Source organism: Schistocerca serialis, chromosome 2 (assembly GCF_023864345.2).
Source record: "Schistocerca serialis cubense isolate TAMUIC-IGC-003099 chromosome 2, iqSchSeri2.2, whole genome shotgun sequence".
Taxonomy (NCBI): Eukaryota; Metazoa; Arthropoda; class Insecta; order Orthoptera; family Acrididae; genus Schistocerca; species Schistocerca serialis.
In genome coordinates this window covers 927,895,671-927,915,749 of record NC_064639.1, presented here as the reverse complement: position 1 = coordinate 927,915,749, position 20,079 = coordinate 927,895,671, and the positions used below count along the sequence as shown (strand labels likewise).

The 20,079-nt window shown below is 36.9% G+C and overlaps 1 protein-coding gene across 1 annotated transcript in view; it reads right to left on the bottom strand.

Moving 5' to 3' along the window:
* Positions 1–6,410: 6,410 nt before the first annotated feature.
* The window catches only part of LOC126458299 (protein 5NUC-like), a 229,474-nt gene continuing 215,805 nt past the window's right edge, over positions 6,411–20,079 (bottom strand). Inside the window, exons 5-9 of the mRNA XM_050095244.1 lie at positions 18,677–18,840; positions 10,512–10,608; positions 7,819–7,980; positions 6,786–6,986; positions 6,411–6,647 (exon numbers count right to left, since the gene is read on the bottom strand). Coding sequence (XP_049951201.1) covers positions 6,466–6,647; positions 6,786–6,986; positions 7,819–7,980; positions 10,512–10,608; positions 18,677–18,840 — 806 coding nt within the window. The 3' untranslated portion in view covers positions 6,411–6,465. The remainder of the gene's footprint in view (positions 6,648–6,785; positions 6,987–7,818; positions 7,981–10,511; positions 10,609–18,676; positions 18,841–20,079) is intronic.

Genomic DNA, 20,079 nt, shown 5'->3' with positions numbered 1-20,079 from the left:
TACTGAACTGCCTACTGAGCTGTTTGTTATCGCAGCATCTATAGCCTCAAAGAACTTCAAACTTATTCTTCATTCCTTAGTACTTCCATATCTCACTTCTTCACGCACTGATACTTCCTGACAGGTCTCTTAAGCTTAATTCTAGTCTTCATCACTTGTAAATTGTGAGCTGAGTCTATATCTCTTCCTGCGTATGCCTTAAAGTTCATTATCTGTTTTCAGAAGCTCTGTCTGACCATGATGTAATGCAACTGGAATTTTCCCATATCTCCTGGCATTTTGCAAGTACACCTTTGCCTTTTGTGATTCTTGAACAGAGTATTCACTGTTACAAGGTGAATTTTATTGCAGAACTCAATTAGTGTTCATCCCCTCTCATTCGTACTACCAAGCCCATATTCTCCCATAACCAATTCTTCTACTCCTAAGCCTGCAGCCCCATTCCAATCTCCCATGACTCTTAGATTTCCTTCTCCCTTTACATACTGAATTATCCTTTCAATATCCTCATAGACTTTCCCTATATATTCACCCTCTGCTTGCAATGATAGCATGTATACCTGAACTATTGTTGTCAGTGGTGGTTCTTTCTTGATTCTGATGAGAACAACCCTGTCATTGATATATTCACAGTAACTCATTGTCTGTCCTACCTTCCTATTCATAACAAATCCTACTACCATTATACCATTTTCTGCTGCTGTTGATATCATCCTATTTTTGTCTGACCAGAAATCCTTGTCTTCTTTCCATTTCACTTCCCTGATCCCCACTATATCTAGACTGAACGATAGCATTTGTCTTTTTAGATTTTCTAGCTTCCCTGCCACATTCAAACTTCTGACATTCCATACACCAATATGTCCTATGTAACCTTTTCACTGGTTATTCAAACTTTTTCTCATGGTCACTTTCCCATTGGTAGACCCCTCCCGGAGATCTGAATGGGGCGTAGTCCGCAATCTTTTCCCAATAGAGAGAGTGTCATGACACTTTTTCAATTACAATGGATACACATTATGCAAATTTAATGCACTGGTTTCCATTGCCTTCTGCATCCTAATGCCACTGAATATTACTGATTCTTCTGTCTTTTAGGCAAAGTTTCCCACACCAAGGGCAAGAGAGTGTCCTGAACATTGGTCCACTCCACTGGCCTGTTGACTGAATGAGGGTAGACTTCTTATACCTAAAGTCTTTGGCCACCACTGCTTATCACCTTAATTGCGTAGTTATAGGAAGTGACTAAAAAATTATGGAAATGACCATTTTACAACTTAATTTTTTTTTAAGTCAGAGAAAGTACTGTTTGGATTACACTAATTATATGCTACTAAAATGTTTTATAATGGGAGGTAAAAATAAACTGATGGTGTTCTGGGAGCTGCAGTGTGGTCCGTACACACTGCAAGATGCCAAAGCATTGTAAGTATGTTCATTACTCAGTGCCCTCACGGCGTACACTGTAAAAAAAAAATAAAATAAAATAAAATAAAAATAATAATAATAATAATAATTCCACATTCTGCCACCAGGTGAAAATACGGCTCAGTAAGCTCTCAGAATGTGAAATGTTCCATGTTTTGATGCAGTATGCTGTTTGTCACTTGGCGACACATGTTTATTTCTTTTGTGAAGTGACTTGATGTAAGTAGTTAAGAAGGTTAAAGTTTTCCTTACAAAACACAATGGCTACTGAGAAGAAAGACCAAGCACTGCTGGTAAAGTTGTTTTATCAGAACGGCGGCAATAGCAGTGCTGTGTTACTGTAACATCACCAACAGAAACAGCCACGAAGAGGCCCCATGTCAGTAAGTGGGCTAAAGAATATGATCAAGAAATTTCAAGAATCAGGTGAATTAGGTGCAGCCGGGAGAGGGGAGATGGCCCATTCCTGTAGCAGTTGTTGAAAAAGTTGCTGTAACTATAGCTGACTGTGCAGCACCTGCTTCAGTTCTGCAACCAGTGTCTGAACTGTGTCATAGAAATTCTCTCTTCCCAGGTTAACAGTTCAGAAGATTTTATAGTGCATTTTAGACTGGAATCCCTATGAGTTTCAGAATGCGTACCAAATGAAGCCCCAAGATAGGTTATAATTGCATGACTTTGTCCTTCACTTTTTAGGATGCATAGAAATGGATGACTTGTGGCCAGGAGACATTCTATGGACAAACAAGCAACATTTTACTCTTCACAGTGCCCTGGATGCATAAATCCATTGTATATGGGGTTCTGCTCTGCCACATGTTGTGCAGGAACATGTTCTGCACTCCGCTTATGTGACTGTGTTGTGGTTTCACAAGCTCCTTCTGTCTCTGGCAGTTTTTCTTCAAGGAGATAACACCTTGTGGGCCTGTTAGATGCACAGTGACATCTACGTGTTATAGAGACCTCCTTGTGAAACATGTGATTCCAGCTTTGCATGAAAGCAACTGTGTCCATGATACTATTTTTGTGCAAGATGGGATGACATATGTAGCTTGCCAGGAGAGAGATTTGCCTTGAGAAGCCTTCAGTAATCTCGAGGCAGTTTCAAGATGTCTAGCCTTCTGGATGCAGCAAACCAAATCTATGTGATTTCCAGTTGTGGAGATATCCGAAAGGTCGTGTCTATCACAGATGTATCTGAACTCTTGCTGATACGAAGGATAGCATATGATGACATATCGCTCTGATTACACTAGATACATTGTGAGCAAATGTCAGCCACACCTAGTTATGGATGCAGCAAAGTGCTGAGTCAGGAGACCATATTGAACACTTGTGACCTCATTGTAATAAATGTGCTAGAGCCACCAGTATCCTGTGTTTGATCATTCCTCCCTTTTCCAGCACCCATACCACATTCTGACTGCTTACAGTGCCATATTTTCATCTGATTGCAGAAAGCGGAACTGATATTTTTTTCAGCATGCTCCATGAGCACACTGATTAATGAACATACTGCAATGTTTTAGCATCCTGTTATGTATATAGCCCACACTGCAGCACTCAGAACACCATCAGTTAAATGTTAATCACATGGTAGATTGTAATGATTTCCTTCCTGAGTATGAAGTAAACCTGTATGTGAATGATTTTGTCACCCCATCTTACTAAGATAGGTTATGCTGAGTAACAAAGAAAACTTTTCATCCTGCACATGTCAGCTTAAATGATAGGAATAAAACTGCTTTCAAATCAAGTGACATCACAAGGTTCAGGGCATTTTTCTAAGTTGTTGCAGTTTTTCTAACCATGTGACATCACAAGATGCGCAATTCACCCATCTATCCAGTTCACTATTTAGTCTGGCCTCAGCAGCCAGAGACTGTGATCAAGCATGTGCGAGTTACGTTTGCGGGCATATGTGTTGTCTGTTCCTATTCATAATGAATCCTACTCCCATTATACCATTTTCTGCTGCTGTTGATGTCATACTATTGTTGTCTGACCAGAAATCCTTGTCTTCTTTCCATTTCTCTTCACTGATCCCCACTATATCTAGACTGAACGATAGCATTTGTCTTTTCCAATTTTCTAGCTTCCCTGCCACATTCAAACTTCTGACTTTCCATGCACCAATGCGTCCTATGTAACCCTTTCACTGGTTATTCAAACTTTTTCTCATGGTCACTTTCCCTTTGGCAGACCCCCTCCCGGAAAGCTCACTTTCTCTCAGTCTTTTTGTTGTGTCTATCTGTGACTGAGCATCTCCGCTATATGGTAACAACTATCCTTTTCATAATATTGTTACATTCTGTCCTGGATTTTCCATTGTTTGATTTTGCTTTATAGTGGGCACTTCCTCACTCAGTGAAGTGCAAGTTTCTGAATGAATGGCCACTATGAGGTACCACTCTTATGTCATGTCTAACTGACAGTCACTTATAATGAGGTGTCTCTAACATTTGTCTGTTTTGGTTGTGGCAGATCTGGCACTGGAGAACATTTTTGGCTTCAATGCATAGCACGCTTTTGGGATTCCATTACATCATGAAGTGTGCTCCAACAGTTCATTAGTACCCTGTGTTGCCACTGACACACCTTGTATGCAGTTTGTACCTGGTTTGGGGAAGGAAGTTGGCTTTCTGGCCCACATTATCTTAAAACCAACAGCAAATCCGAGATTTTGCAAAACTCACTTGATTCCAATGGCCAATAAGGATGAGTTTAAAATTCAACTAGGCAGAGTAGAACAACAAGTTTACCCTTGCCTCATAGAGTCAGTGGATTTTCACTGTTGGTGGTGGCTAGAAAGCCTGAGTGTTCTTTTTGGTTGTATGGAGACTTTATGCAAATCATTAATGCACAAGCTGAAATTATTGCTTAAGCCTTCCCTCATCCTTTTTCTAAACTTTCAGAAGGAAAACTCTTTTTCTAAAATTGATTTAGTAGAGGCATATTTTCAGTCACCTCTTGACAAAGACTCAAGGAAGGAAACACAATTCGGACTGTATGAAGGTAGCAGATTGCATTTGGCCTGGCTGCCGTCCCCATCATCTTCCAAAGGCTTCTTGAACACGCTATTGTAGGGATTCTGTATTGTGTGAACTACCTTGATGATATTCTGGACACTGGTCGCATGACAGAAGAACATTTGCGCATTCTGTATTTTGTGGCTCTTGCGCAGAAATGCACTTTTCCAAATATGCTGTCTTTCAACCACTGGTCACTTATTTAGGTAATATTCTCAGTGGTGAGTGCCTTCGGCCCACCAAAGAAATTTTAGAGGCAGTTCAAAACAAGCCTATGCTCAATGGACCTTCAAGTGTTTCTAGGAAAGATGAGTTACTATGGATGATTCATTTCCCAGGCAGCCCCCATAGCTCACACACCAAATCATACTCGTTGAAAGGGAGCCTATTTCAGTAGTCAGTGGAGTGTCATCTCTCTTTTCTGAAGTTAAAATCAGTCACCCTATCACCATCCTGCCTTGAGATTTACCAGTCACACTTCCTGTAGGTGTTGGCAACAGATGCATCCCCACAATGCATTGGGGCTGTCCTGTCTCATAAGTTAAGAGTTTGATGCAGAGAGGCCAGCCACATTTTTGTCAGAAACACTTACTCCAGCTCAAGAACATTATCACAGTTAAAAAAGGAAGCATTGGCCATCATCTCTGGTGTCCACAAATTTTGCATTTTTGCATGATAGAGTAGTTCATCCTATCACTGGCAACAAACTTCTCTTGCACTTTTTGGACATAATTCAAAATTGGCAGACTGTACAGCAGATCACCTTCATTGACAGAATCCCTGTTTGACAAATTTTCAGTACTCCATTTACTATCACACTTTTATTCATCATTCTAATGTGGCAGATCAGGATTCTGTATGCGATCATCAGGAGATAGTTTGTTTTCAGTTAGATAGCCAATTTGCTTGATGAGTTCCCTGTAGATTCCTGAGACTTTGCTACAGCTAATTTGATATGGAATCACATACACCTTTAAAGGAATTATATGAAGCTCTATGCAGCATTGTTCTTTTGAATTGATTAAGAGATGATCATCACAGTAGATGAGTGAGTGAGTGAAGTGTATGCTGTTAGGCCATGTTACAGTAAGATAAGATATAAATGTGAATACCATCATGATCTCAGAGCTGACAGAACCTATACAATGTAAACAGAGTTAGAAGTTGCTCTCTGCTTAAGTTCTGCTTTTAGGAATAAAAGAATCAAGAAAAACAAGCTAAATGACACACAGTTTATTTAAATGATACAAGAGGTTATCAGGAAAGAAGTTTGGCACAGTATTTTATATTCTCTCAACTTGCTGAGTTGAAATATTCATTTTAATGAAGGCAACATGAATATCTTTGAGTCTCCATACACCACAACAAATTTTTCCATTGTGTTTCTTATGTTGTCCTTTGTCTACAGTGCACATGAGAGGCATGGGAAAACTATGTTTCATAGGTTTCTTTTGTAGGGATGGGGAGGAGGGAGGGGATGAGAGCAACATGATAGCATTGGACAGATGAAAAATCATAAACTAAAAAAATTGCTGAAGCTCTACTAGGCCAAACAAAGAAAGTGAAGCTGACAACTAATTATCACACAAAAATTTCTTCCTGGAGTTTGACATTCTCATAAATGCAACAACTTATGTTGAGGTAAGTCCACCTATATCACTGACTAAGAATAAGCGAGAGAGAGAGAGAGAGAGAGAGAGAGAGAGAGAGAGAGAGAGAGAGAGAGAGAGTACATGTATTATCAGTTACTTGGGAAATTTACTTTTTCTAAACAAATAGTTAATTCTCTCCTTCCTTTCGGAGACTCTACTATTTTACTAGTGTAAAACATTCTCTCTATACATTTCCTTAATTGTATTTTATATGAGCAATAAGGAAAAGTGGAACAAGCATCTGTTTCTTCTATAGAAATGAACTGTGTGTGGCTGTACAATCATAATAAAAGAAGAAATGTAACTCAACAACAATAACTTTTATTTGTATGTTTCATAATAAAGTTAAAAGTAATTTACATTAAAACTGAACAGTAAATACTGATTGCGGCAAGCATGTAATGCAGGAGTATTGTACTCCTAGTTCTTATTGCATGTGAAGGTGTGCCCGTTTCAAATGATATCCTGTCTTCTATGGCTGGGTACACAGGACTCTTCTGCTTTATGTAGTCAGCAACAATATCACTGTCAATATAATCTGTAAAATCATATAAGTGAACATGTTAAACAATCTCACATTAACAAGCTTCATTTACAACTGGTATTTTCTCGAATATTACACAGATGAAGGAAAATTTACATACTATGTTTAGTGCTGTTCTATCACACTACTTACCTAATGAAGATGATTCAATACTGTTTTCAAAAACTTTGTAATTATCACCTCCCTGTTTCATAAAAGCTGGGATGATGACACCATATATATCACTTTCTATCAAGGGAGAATAGGTGGGCACCCTGCACTCTCCACAGAGCACAAGCACTTCTTGTACTCTGGCACCCGCTGGCTTTTTGATGTTGTAAGTGACCTTCAGTCCTGTGGAGAGATAGAAATAAAACTATACAAATTGACTGTCTATCTTATTTTTAAAATGATATCTAACTTCATATACATACAATGTCTGTCAGTATCTCAAGTAAGCTGGGAAACTGAACAATAATTATTTACACCTATCTTATTGTCTTTCTTATAAAAGGGCCTACAACCCTTGTAGAGAAATCAAGACCTACCTTTCTCTTACAATGCAACCATTATACCAGTGCTTTGTGTCTCATACTAAGCACCCACCCCTCATTGTAGATAGTGAGCTCTCTTTCCTGAGTAGGAGTTAATAAGTAGTGCCTAACAATATTATGAAAAGGATAGTTGCTACTCACCCTATATGATGAGTTGCAGATCGGCACCACAGCATCTCCTCTATATGGTGAATAGCAACTATCCTTTTCATAATATTGTTAGGTTTCATCCTGCATTTTCCATTGTTTAAGTAGTGCCTAAGATGGACCAGGAAATGCTTCATCACTAAATCTAGCACATACACCTGAACACTGCACAGCCAATTGAAAAACTGCGTAGAACAATGACTATTATGTAGTACTGCAAACAGTACTCTTGATCACTAATTAACTATGAGGGGAGACAGAATGCTAGCAGCTCAAAGTATTCCAATTCCTACTGATCTGGTACAAGGTTTTCACGTACCTACTCAAGAAAAAGTTTCTATTTTGTCATTAGTGAACATATCTCCTGCTACTTATCACTATTAACATACGAATATTAAAAAGATTTCACAATTTTAGAAACCATATGAATTGCATTGATGATACAAAAACTAAACTTTGAGTGTGTAATTAGTTCAGAAATGTACCTGATAGTTGTGGAAAACTTCCAATTCCCCTTGTTGTAACTTCTTCATAATAATAAACTCCATTTTCCAAAGCAGCCAACAACTGTGATCCATTTATTTTTTCGAAGAATAAAGTGTTTTGAAAAGGCAACGTTGTTAATATATCTTCTTTGGTCACATTGCCTACAACAAATCATAAATATTGTGGTTAGAAATAAAATCCCATATTGTGCTGAATGAGCTGTGATAAGAAAAGAAGACTTTCACATCCATTTTTCATTGTATGTAAATATAACTGTAAAAAAACGGGTCATATTTTTCATTGTAGGTAACTATAATTGTAATGAAAGGAATTAGCTTTTCTTTACACCATAAAATTTGTTACTGTTACCTCACTGGGAAAGGAGTAAGGGAGAATGGCTAACATTGTTTGGTCAAATTGTGAATATCACAAATAAATTAAATGGCTGACCAATACCTAACTCCAGCTGGCGTAACTTCCATTCAGCAAAGAAAACATATGTAACAGCAATTCTAGCCTTCAGAACCATGGAATCTCTCTTCACAGAGAACAAATAAATTATACTGGGTGGATGACTCAGATGCCAGACTAAATAAGACCCACCTTGTATGAAGAGGAAGAAAGGTGAAAGTGAAGAAAGAGTAGGAGGTCAAAGAAAGTGCTTTAATGTGTACTGGGCCAGTTTCTTAGAAGAGAGGAATAGAGAGAGAAATAAACATGTATTAAATGAAAAACAAATCATAGCTAGTGGAAAGAATATTCCAAACTGGATGACAGAGATAAAGAGAGTATGATATAGGAGGTAAATAATTAGAGAGAGAGAGAGAGGGGGGGGGGGGGGGGACAGAGGGAGTGGAACCTGATGGTAAGAAGCCGAAGGAAGGAAGGGAGGGAGCAAAGAAGCTAAATGAAGGAAGGAAGCTGAAGGAAAGAGGGAAGCTGAAGGAAGAAAGAAAGCTAAAGAAATGAAGAAAGTCTACAAGCACTAAGATTCACTCGGCTGGCACTCTGAAGCCACTCACAGTGCGACAGTCTGCATGGTAGCAGATTTTAGGTGGTGTGTAGAAAGTAGGGATGCTTGGCTCAGTAAAAGAAAGGACTTTTGTGGAGGCACTTGCATGATTCTGCTAGTTTTTTATCTATTTATGAAAGTCTGTCTTTAATTCTTATTCTTTTCTCCAATTGATGCTTCTGCTTTTCGCTTTTTCCATCCTCTCTCTAATCTCCAGTTTCCTCTTTCTGTTTTTACACCACATTCTATTTCTCTCTTCTCTGAACTGAATCTGGCTCTGAGCAAATTAAAATACTATCTTTGACTTTTCTCCTCATACAGGTTGACAGGTTGGGTTGCTCGCAGCCTGCGTTTAGTGTGTCACGGCCCCCCACGCCCAACCCCCAATTTCTTTCACATGTAAACTCTACCCATAAAATTATTTTCCCAAAAATCTGCACACAAAAAAGTGTTGTTTTGTTCTTTTTTTTCGGGTATCTTATCTTGGGTTCTATTGATCACAGAGATAAGGGGGTCAAGTGTTTTGGGTAGCCCTTAGCCTAGTGACTATTTGTATACCTATTGGAAGAATAAGAATATTGTAGCTATCCTACAGTACAGCATCAAAATTTAAACACTACACACTTCTTCAGCCCAGGCAAACTGGTCAAATCAGTTGTGATCTACAGTGGACCTTAGGCAGCTTATAAAAGCACCATTTGTTTGTATGGAGTTCCTGAGAAAACCCAAAAAGAACACGTTTTGGGCATGAAAAGTATTGTGGGAATGACCACTTCGATAATTTCTATTCATGGCAGACTTTTCAGTATCATTATCCATTACCAAGATACACAGGTTCAAAGTTACCATACTTATACACATAAAATCTGGTCTGAGACATAAATGTAGTTTTAATGATGTAGAGAACACATGGAAAGGTGTCTAGGTTCACTAAAAGAGTTCTGAGGTCAGCAAACTAGGTTTTTAATGAGCATTTTTTCACCAACAAAACTTTATGCTGCACTATCTCTGTATACTGTGTACTTCACACCTACACAAATTTGTCTAGTGTCATACTGCAGTGACAAGAAATGGGCCGAAAAGGGTCTTAACATGCCTGAAAAGAGCTTAAAATGAGCACAAAAAACTGCATAAAACTAGAAAGACTGCAAATATATTTCTAATACCATTTTTACTCTTTTAAGATTTAAATCATAAACTGGGCATTTTAAGTGAACTGAAATCAATGAGCTAAGTAATCAGAAAAAACAAAGCAAACAATTTTGTGTTAACCTTATATTATACGCATATTTATTTGTTGTTTGTACGTGGCAAAGTCAATTAATGTGTCAAAGTACATAAGTAAGTTGTCAAAACTTTCTGAATTACACAATTTGTTATATATAAGCTGCACACCCTGCTTTAGCAGAGAGAAAAGGGAATCAACAGAAAAATGCTCCTGTCTGAGTACAAGATACGTGAATACTTTCCTCTACAAGAGACTCTGACAGAAAAGTGGGAGCCAGCTGTCTGAGGAATGGGGACTGAGGTTTTTATGTGTTTGTCACTTGTACTCAAAGTTGCAAATTTTAAAGGAAAGTACTGGTCAGCTTAGATCTCTTTGTGTGGATTTAACAGTTATCTGATTCATTCTGAGATGTTAATAATATATTATTATTATTAATGAATTCAATTTATTACCATCAGATGATGTATCTATAGATGATCGGATTCCACCACCATTGAATAATGCAATTGGTGCATTGGTCCACCCATTACCATGGTAGCTTTTAGCATTCTGTAATGAAGATTTAAATAATGAGTCTCCTAATGCCCCAATGTATTACAATACTGATTTTTTGTATCAAATTAAAAATATTTATGAAACAGATATTAATTCTATTTAAATCTAACAAAATAAAAATAGAAAATGAAACATTATTGTACCACATTGTATGTGATGTTTAGCATCTACCTTATGATGAACAACAAGACTGAACTATAAAGAAAGAGAGAAGCAGCAGCTGAGTTGACATTTGCTTTTGTGAGAAATATAAGCAATCGATACAGACAACCACACAGTAAGTGCAGGAGGCACTGAGTGGAGAACAGACGCATAAACAAGATATTGCACTTGTGGCTGAGCTTTCAGACTTGTGCTTCTTTCAAACTTCCTTCTCTAAGTTTATCTAAAATTTCACAAGTATAGTCACTGTGGAACTAAGAGCTAACTTATTTATACGCAAATCATTTGTATGTCAATTCAGTCATCACTCTGTTTCTTTTTGGGTTCTACACAACAAGGTCTTTAACCAGCAAACATTATAATTCTTGCAAGATACTTGATGGTATTATTGTATAAGTTATGTACTTCATTGATAGTATCAAATAAATACTTTAGTATTGTAGGAAGCCTTATTTTATATTTCCTTTCACCAGTTTTTGTTTCATTTCTCTCATGACTTCTGTCAAAATGATACTCTGCTTCATATAATTTAGGTAAGACTAGTAATTAGAGTGCAGTACAACAATATTCTAGTTTTCTCCACCCTCATGAACCACAGACATTGCCAATATGGGGAGGCTTCCCTCCCTCAGTGATACATATGGTCTTACACAGGTGCAACCACAATGCTGAGGTATCTGTGGAGAGGCCAGAGTAATCCATGGATCCTGAAGAGGGTCAGCAGAATTTTCAATAGTTGCAAGGTTAACAGTCTTGATTGTTGACTGATCTGGTCGTGTAATATGACCTTGCTGTATTGGTACTTCAAGTGGATTAACACAAGGGGAAACTACAGCTGTCATTATTTTCCCCAATGGCACATAACTCTACTGTATTGGTTAATGATGATGGCATCTTGGGTAAAATACTTTGGAGGTAAAATTTTCCCTCATTTTGATCTCTGGGCGGGACTACTCCAGGAAGATGTCATCAGGAAAAACAAGACCAACACTCTTCACATCAGAACATGGAATGTTAGATCCCTCAGTCACATAGGTAGTTTAGAGAATTTTAAAGGGGAATGCTTTGGCTAAAGTTATATGTTTTGGGAATTAGAAAGTGTGATGGCAGGTAGAAAAGGACTTATGATCAGGTCAGTAAAGGGTTAGTAACACAAAATCAGTTAGGGGTGATTAAGGAGTAGATCTAACAATGAAGAAGAAAATAGGAATGTGTGTGTAAGCTACTATAAATGGCATAGTGAATGCATTATCATTGGAAAGGTAGAAATGAGGCCAACACACACCACAGTAGTACAAGTTTATATGCCAACTTGTTCTGCTGATGTTGAAGAGATTGAAAGAATGTATGATGAGATAACAGAACTAGGAAAAACTTGCTCATGTAGCATAATTTGTAGTGCACTAGCTAGGAAGGCAGAAAAGTGAGCCCAACTTGGATCGAATTCATGTGGCAGATTGTTGATTGTGGCTGGTGCACCAGCTGGCATGGTTTTTATGCTGTTTCCCATGTTCATCCCTAATTTCCACCTCAGAAAAGATGATACACAAACTGCTAATGTATGATCACACACAGAACAAAGTTTCCACAAATTACAGACAGGGGGCCTCCACGGCTTGCTTCCCTTGGGTAACTAGCAACTGTGGTGATAGGAAGGGCATGTGGCAACAGAATTCAATAAAAGTAAATTGCCAAATCTTGAGTACAGCAGACTCTGGCTTCTTCATATTACCATTAGGTAAGAAGAAGAAGCTACAGAACATGAAAACTGAATTGTGATGGGTAACTGGAATTCTACAGTAGGAAAAGAAAGAGATGAAAAAATAGGAAAACTTCAACTAAGGGGGAAGGGAATGAAAGAGGAAGCTGCTTGGTAAAATTTTGCACAGCACATAATTTAATCCATGCTAACACTTGGTTTAAGAACTACAAAAAATATTGTACATATGGAAGAGACCTGGGAACACTGGAAGATTTCAGATTGATTGTGCAATGGTAAAACTGAGATTATGAAGCCAGATTTTAAAATATAAGTCATTTCCAGGGACAGCTGTGGACTTCGACCACAATTTATTTGTTATGAAATGCAAATTAAAGTTGAACACAATACAAAAAAGGTAGGTATTTAAGGAGATGGTACTCAGATAAATTGAATGAACCAGAGGTGGTTGAGAGTTTCAGCATGGGTATTAGGCAATGTTGGACTGAAATAAGGGAAAGGAATACAATAGAAGACCAATGGGTAGCTTTGAAAATGAAACATTGAGGGCAGCAAAGGATCACATACACAAATGAAACCAGTGAGAAATTTGCAAAAGGGAATTAAAGTTCAGGGAGAAGAAATAAAAACTTTGAGATTTGCTGATAAGGTTGTAATTCAATCAGAGATGGCAAAGGACTCGGATGAGCAGTTGGACAGAATGGATAGCATCTTGACAAGAGACTAAGAGTTGAATATCAACAATGGTAAAAAGAAAATGGTAGTCGAATTAAATCAGTTGATGCTGAGGCAATTACATTAGAAATTGAAACACTAAAAGTAGTCAGTGACTTTTGCTATTTTGTCAACAAAATAACAGATGATATCAAGTGTAGGGTGGATATAGCAAGAAAAGATTTTCTGTAAAAGTCAAATTCATTAACATCTAATATAAATTTAAGTTACTTTAGGCATAGCTGTTATTTTTCACAACTGTAGTCTGTATTTTAGAAAAAATATTCATTCTTCAGTTGCACAAATATTTTTATTTTGTTTTACCAGTTTTGACAGATTAATCTGTCATCTTCAGAACCCTAAAAAATTAGGAATATTATAAATCATAAGACCTTGGCCATACCTTGATGTAAAATACAAGAAGTGTATTATAGAAACTTAGTTAGTATTGGTTTAGCAGACGACAAATTAATTTGTTGAAGCCAATAAATTGAAATAAAAATATCTGTGCAACTGACAAATGAATTTTTTTAAATGAAGTTTTTTCTGAAGGCATTTGTCTGGAGCATAGATTTGTACCAAAGTGCAATGTGGGTGATAACCTGTGCAGACAAGAAGACAACAGAAACTTTTGAAATGTGGTACTATAGAAGAATGCTTACTTGCTTTTGCCTGGCAGATCAAATAACTATTGAAGATGTACTAAACTGAATTGAAGAAGAAAAATGGTACACTTGCAGAGGCATACATGAATAGTCAATTCAATAATGGAGGGAAGTGGGGGGGGGGGGGGGGATTGTAGAAGGGAACCTAGGCAGGGATACAGTAAGCAGGTACAAATGCATGTAGGTTACAGTATTTATGGAGTGATGAAGAGGCACAGGATAGCCGCATTAAATCAATTTTCAAACTGAAGACCACACAACAACATTAAATAGCATGTTTCTAAATGGTAAAATTAGAAGTTAGATGTACAGCTTTTAGTGAACATGTTTCCAATAATGAAAGGTGATCATTACTCCTTTCATCAACCACACAATTGTAATGCATGTATGATACATCTCATAACCATATGAAGGTCACTACCAGCTATGACTGCATTGTAGCCATCCTGTTGCTATGTGTAATTTTTGTATTTTCTTAGAAAAAGACAATATGCTGTGTGTCACACATATGTTGAATTTTGCTTAATTGTCACTGAACCAGCTTCACTTACTTCCATGGAAAGGTTTCTCTGTAGTGGACAGCTGCAAATAACTGCAATTCTTAGAGGAGTAACAATATTTATGCTTACATGTAATTTTCGTACTTTATACGAAGAAATTATGAGTCCTGATCCTTATTATATGCATTTTTTGTGTTTTATATATTCTTCAATTTCCACTTCCTCAGTGTACTTTAGTTTAGCCTTACAAAACCTTAATTTTGACTCTGTTCCCAGGTGAATCATTATGCTTATGCTTTATGTAATGTCATTATGAGAATAGCCATGGCTTTTCCTTGGTCTTATCTAAATAATTTTCTCAATTTTACTTATTATGAGTGATTATCACAGAAATTATTTTTGTGCTTCAGGGAACTGAATTCCTATTGTATTATAACTCTCAGAATTTGTTTGGTTCAATTTGCTGTTTTCTATAATTCAAGTTTAACTAACTTAATGGGAGATTTAAATCACTGCTGTCAGATTTTGCCACTCAAGTTAGATGGGTAATTTGCCTGTGGGAAGTTTATCATCTTGTTATTTGCTGTTCCAAATCGAATTTTTGTATAATAAGAATCATTTTCATGGAATTGTTGCATAATAGTTCTACAAATGTCATTTTGAGTGTTGGTTTCTAAAGTAATTGATTTTTAAAAACCAACCACAGTAGGTCTGAGTTCTCTATTTTCTGTTAAAGCTGTGAGAAAATAGATTATTTATCATGTTCTTTTTTGGATTTTCATGGATTTTGTTAATGTAATACTATGTTATAGGAACTAGAATGATGCTAAGATATATGTTGCAATGTTACTGCAGTTTTACTGAGAATTATTAATTTTTTTGTAAAAATATTATGGATTTAACTTTGAGCAAGTAATCTTGAAAATTCAACCTATTCCTAACAACATTATAATTTGGGATGAATTCATGTTGGAAGGCATTGATATTTACATTTCAATTCAGTTTTGGATGACCTTTACTACTTGCATTCTGATTAACATTAACTGATAGAAGTAAAACAAAATATTGCTTGATGAAACTGAAATTCTAACCAGAGCCACAATCAGGCATTGCAATAAATTCACTGGTGACAAGTGAACATTTGTGCCAGACTAGGACTCGAACCCAGATATCCCACTTAATGCAAGTGGCTGCCTTAACCACTTCAGCTATCTGGAAATTCAGAACTCATCCCACACTACAGGCATAGTGTACCCTCATTGTTCACAGCCTCACCCTGATTCTCACAAGAGTTAAGACAAAGGGTGCATTTGCACTGAATGATAATTAATTGCTGTCAAGGTGACTGTACGGATATGTGTATGACGTGTCTGAAAGAACAGACACCACACATATTAAGTATTGCTTGTAAAGTTTAGCCCCAGTATCTAAATGCCATATTAATTTGTAAAGTTTTCCCCAAGGATGCCTCTAATATCAATCATATAAATGTTGTAGATGACTAATTGTACATGCTGCTTATGCTACTCAACTGCTATCGAGTGCCAATACCATCACCTCAGAGAGATCACAAATGAACTCTGCACATTCACTTCTAACTTGCCAACAGATCCTTTGACATCATCTCTGAATTTCTGTCTCAATAAACTCAGCCTCCACCATGGCCCATTTAACAGAAAAACTCTTTACTTGAGTCTGTTGTTAAGTGGAACTTGGCTACACCAGTGTAGAAAGGTGTGGACTTGCAGAATTGCTGCTACATATGCTACTGTTCATCATCAAAATTATTATATACCAATACTCAATGAATAAATTTACTTTAATATTAAATCTAATGGTTATGTTGACATACACACAGTTTTGACATGTTACCAAGTCTATGATGACAATACAAGGAAACAGGACATGAGGATGAAGTGTGTTCACTAAATGGAGGATGATTAATAAAACAAATTTACAGAAGTCTTTGAAAAAATTACAGGAATGAATGATAAGATACACAACTCACTATTAGGACAAAACACAAGTTGCCTTGATCAAAAGAATACATGAACAGAGCATGTTTTGGTCACAGGAACATGACAGTGACACTGGTCCATGCTCAGGGAGCACATAGTTTGCTCAGAGAATGAAGATAAAACCATTTCGTTTGCTTTGGACAAAGTCTGGAAGTTTTTTGTCTGAAGCATGGACTATACCATCAGACTTCTTGCAGATATCACTATTCCTCTTATGGAGCACATTTTCAAATGTACACATCACTTAATTTTTGTCTTACATCCTCCAGAGAGCTTCGGAAAAACACAGCTTTGATAGAGGCATTCTGAGTCTGACAATTGGTCATTTTCACCCTGTCAATGCTATTTCACGATATCAAGATCATACACTCAAGTTCCCTACTGTGTCACAAGTAACATTACAGTCCTGCACACTTCAGTAAGGGAGAACAAGATGATGAGTAGGGAACAATCACAGTTCTATCGTTCACAGACTCGTCATAGTCATCGAGCTACAGTAAGAAGAAATGAAGCCAGATAGCACTGACATAACAGCAGTAGACTGATTTCTAATGTATGCAACCCACGACATTATACTCTAACTCACTCTGTTTATGATCTCTAGTGTCCAGTGACCACCAGAGCACCATTTGGCCACTGATGGGGGAGGAATTGTGCAGATCACCCAACATGTCTCATTGGTATTTCAAATTTTTATGTTATTTCTAATTTTTTACTTGAATATTCTCATGCATTTTGTTGTGGCTTATATGTGGAGTAGGACCTCATCTCAGCACAAGTTGTTTGTTCCTGTGGAACACACTGACAAACAAGCCACTATGCACCACTATGTTTACCCAGTAGGGAGTATGGGGGAGAATTCAAATGTTGGCAGCTGGCTGTCACATGGAGCATTGGATCCAGATAGGAACCTCCTCCTGGTGCAAGTTTTCAGTTAGCAATAATATGATCCATCTGCTACTTTCTATTATTTCTCAGACTTTGTCTGGACATAAAAAGTGACATCTTTTATTGCCCATATAGAATGGCTCGCAGCCCCACTGGCCAACCTGGGTGCACCCATAGGTATTGTATCTAAATAATATATTGGAAATACTGAGTCACAGATAGGCACAACAAAAAGATTCTCACAATTATAGCTATAATTGGCATAACAAAAAGATTCTCACAATTATAGCTATAATTGTGAGAATCTTTTTGTTATGCCTATCTGTGACTCAGCTATAATTGTGAGAATCTTTTTGTTGTGCCTATCTGTGACTCAGCATCTCTGCTGTATGGTGAGTAGCAACTTTCCTTCTCTAATATTGTTACAGTCCATCCTGCATTTTCCATTGTTTGATTTGAAGAATATATTGAGTTTAATTTTAATCCACTTTTTCACCAGAGTAACTCCCTTCAAATAACCACATCCCTACCTTTCATAATGCCCCTGCCCCTCTACCCTGCACCTGAACAAGCAACTCTGATATTTTACAGTTCAATGCATTAGAAAACCTGCAAAAAATTCTACAGATAATTATTTTTATTTTTCAGCTTATAATCAGACTCTCATTAGTGAGAAAATAAGAATCTTTTTACTGAGTTAATTTGTTTTGGAGTCAGTTAATTAGATGAACCATCTAACTGTTCATTGTACATACCTCACCACCATAAAGAAACAGAAACGTCTTAAGATGATGAGATAAGCAAATTAGCATAGCCAATGAGAACATTCCCTGCCAAAAAAAGTCTAAGTGTGTCAGAGAGAGCCTTAACTTGAAACAGAAATTTCTGGAGAACAGCATTGCATGGAAAAGAATCAGACTGCAATAAAACTTGAAATGAAGAGCATTCACAGGTTTGAGTTGATGTGATAAGGATAGTGGAAATGAAATTGTCTGATAACATAGGAAATGAGGAGGACTTCCACAGAATTATCAAGGAAAAGTATATCTATGTAAAACACTACCTAGAAGAATGCAAGCATTCAGACAGGGAACAATTTCCAAGACGCCAGATGGAGCCACAGAGGAACAACAATTGTAGGGGAAGGCAGAGAGTAGAATATATACAACAAATAACTGAGAACTATGGGTGCAGGAGATATTCTAAGGGAACAGATTGGCATAAGATGTGCAGTTGTGGTGGGATTTATGAAACCAATCAGAAGATCTGTGTAGGCTGAGACAATCAAACTTTTTCTCTGTTTGATGAGTGGTTGTCTTCAGTCATCATTCATGCAGTGTATTCAATTCAGTTTATATTTCAAATTTGTCAAGTGTTAAAAAAAATGAAACTTACAGTGTAAACCATGGCATCTGTCACTAGATTGCCAAAGTTGCATTCAAATAAGCGACAATGTTCTGCAGCACCGTCAAGGAGCACCCGTGTTTTTCCTATAATCTCTTTTGTACTGTTGTCAACTTCTGCTCTCCACTCTTCCAATGCTTTTAGGATTTCACTGTCTGAAAGGAAAATAAAATATAAGTGTTATTCCTGCAGTACGATAATTTGTTCCAGTTGCATACTTCCTGCTGTTTTCATTCCTTGGAACTTTTGGATTTTGTACACATGATTATGGAATTTTTCAGAGTTAGAAGAGTATATTGAAAGGATGACTTGCAGCTTTTCACAATGTTCATTTTTCTTAAGTTTGTGTTGCGCTTTGAGGTTAAAAGCAATAGGTCACATATATGAATTAATAATAAATGGGAAGGTTGAGCTGAGTATCATGTTGATGGCTAATAGCAATGAAGTGGCTATACCAGGTAGGTGAGGTGCTGCTGTGACCCATGTGACTGGATGTGATAGTGGTGGATGGCTGTGTTTCTGATCTTCCAGATTCCCATATTGTTAAGTGCTCTGCACTGTCATTCACTTAAAAGCAACTTGATAATGTGGCGAGAATCTGACTGTGCTAACATATGAGGTCTCACAAATTCGCCAAAAACAGTATAACTGTTTCCAGACAAGCCACAATATATTAAACTCTGCTTTGAATTGATAATAAAGAAACAATTCCAATAAAATTATCACCACCCTTGTGCAGTGTTATTAATCTTTAAATGTAAAATTATTATGAAAAGGTAAGTTGCTACTCACCATATAGCAGACATGCTGAGTTGCAGATAGGTACAATAAAAGGACTATCATAAATAAAGCTTGGGTCAGTAAGGCCTTTGTCAACAATAGACGACAGACACACCCTGCTATATGGTCAGTAGCAACTTTCCTTTTCATAATACTGTTACATTTCATCCTGGATCCACTGTTTGATTTAAGTGTAAAATTTTTTATAAAAAGTAAAAAGCACAGAGAAACTACATATATGTACTGTATGCCATATTAAAAGCATGAAGCCAGATACATAATGACCAAATTAAACATATTAAAACAGACAAATAATCTGTCTTAAATAAAATATTATATTACTACTAGTGAGTGACAAAACAGAGTTCTCTACAGTTACATCACAAAATTATCGGGCTGCATGAAAGATCTATAATACTGAGGCTAATTGTTTATTTAATAAGAAATTTATGAATCTACATTTATAAAACATCCATTTGAACCATGTAGTGAGGAATTAGCAAAATGAATAATTGTGCTCAGCTGTTAGCAGTCATAATTCTAGCGTGTGCAATGTATAAAATATAATTTAATGTCACTAATTTGACATTGTGCAACTAAAATGATATGATATT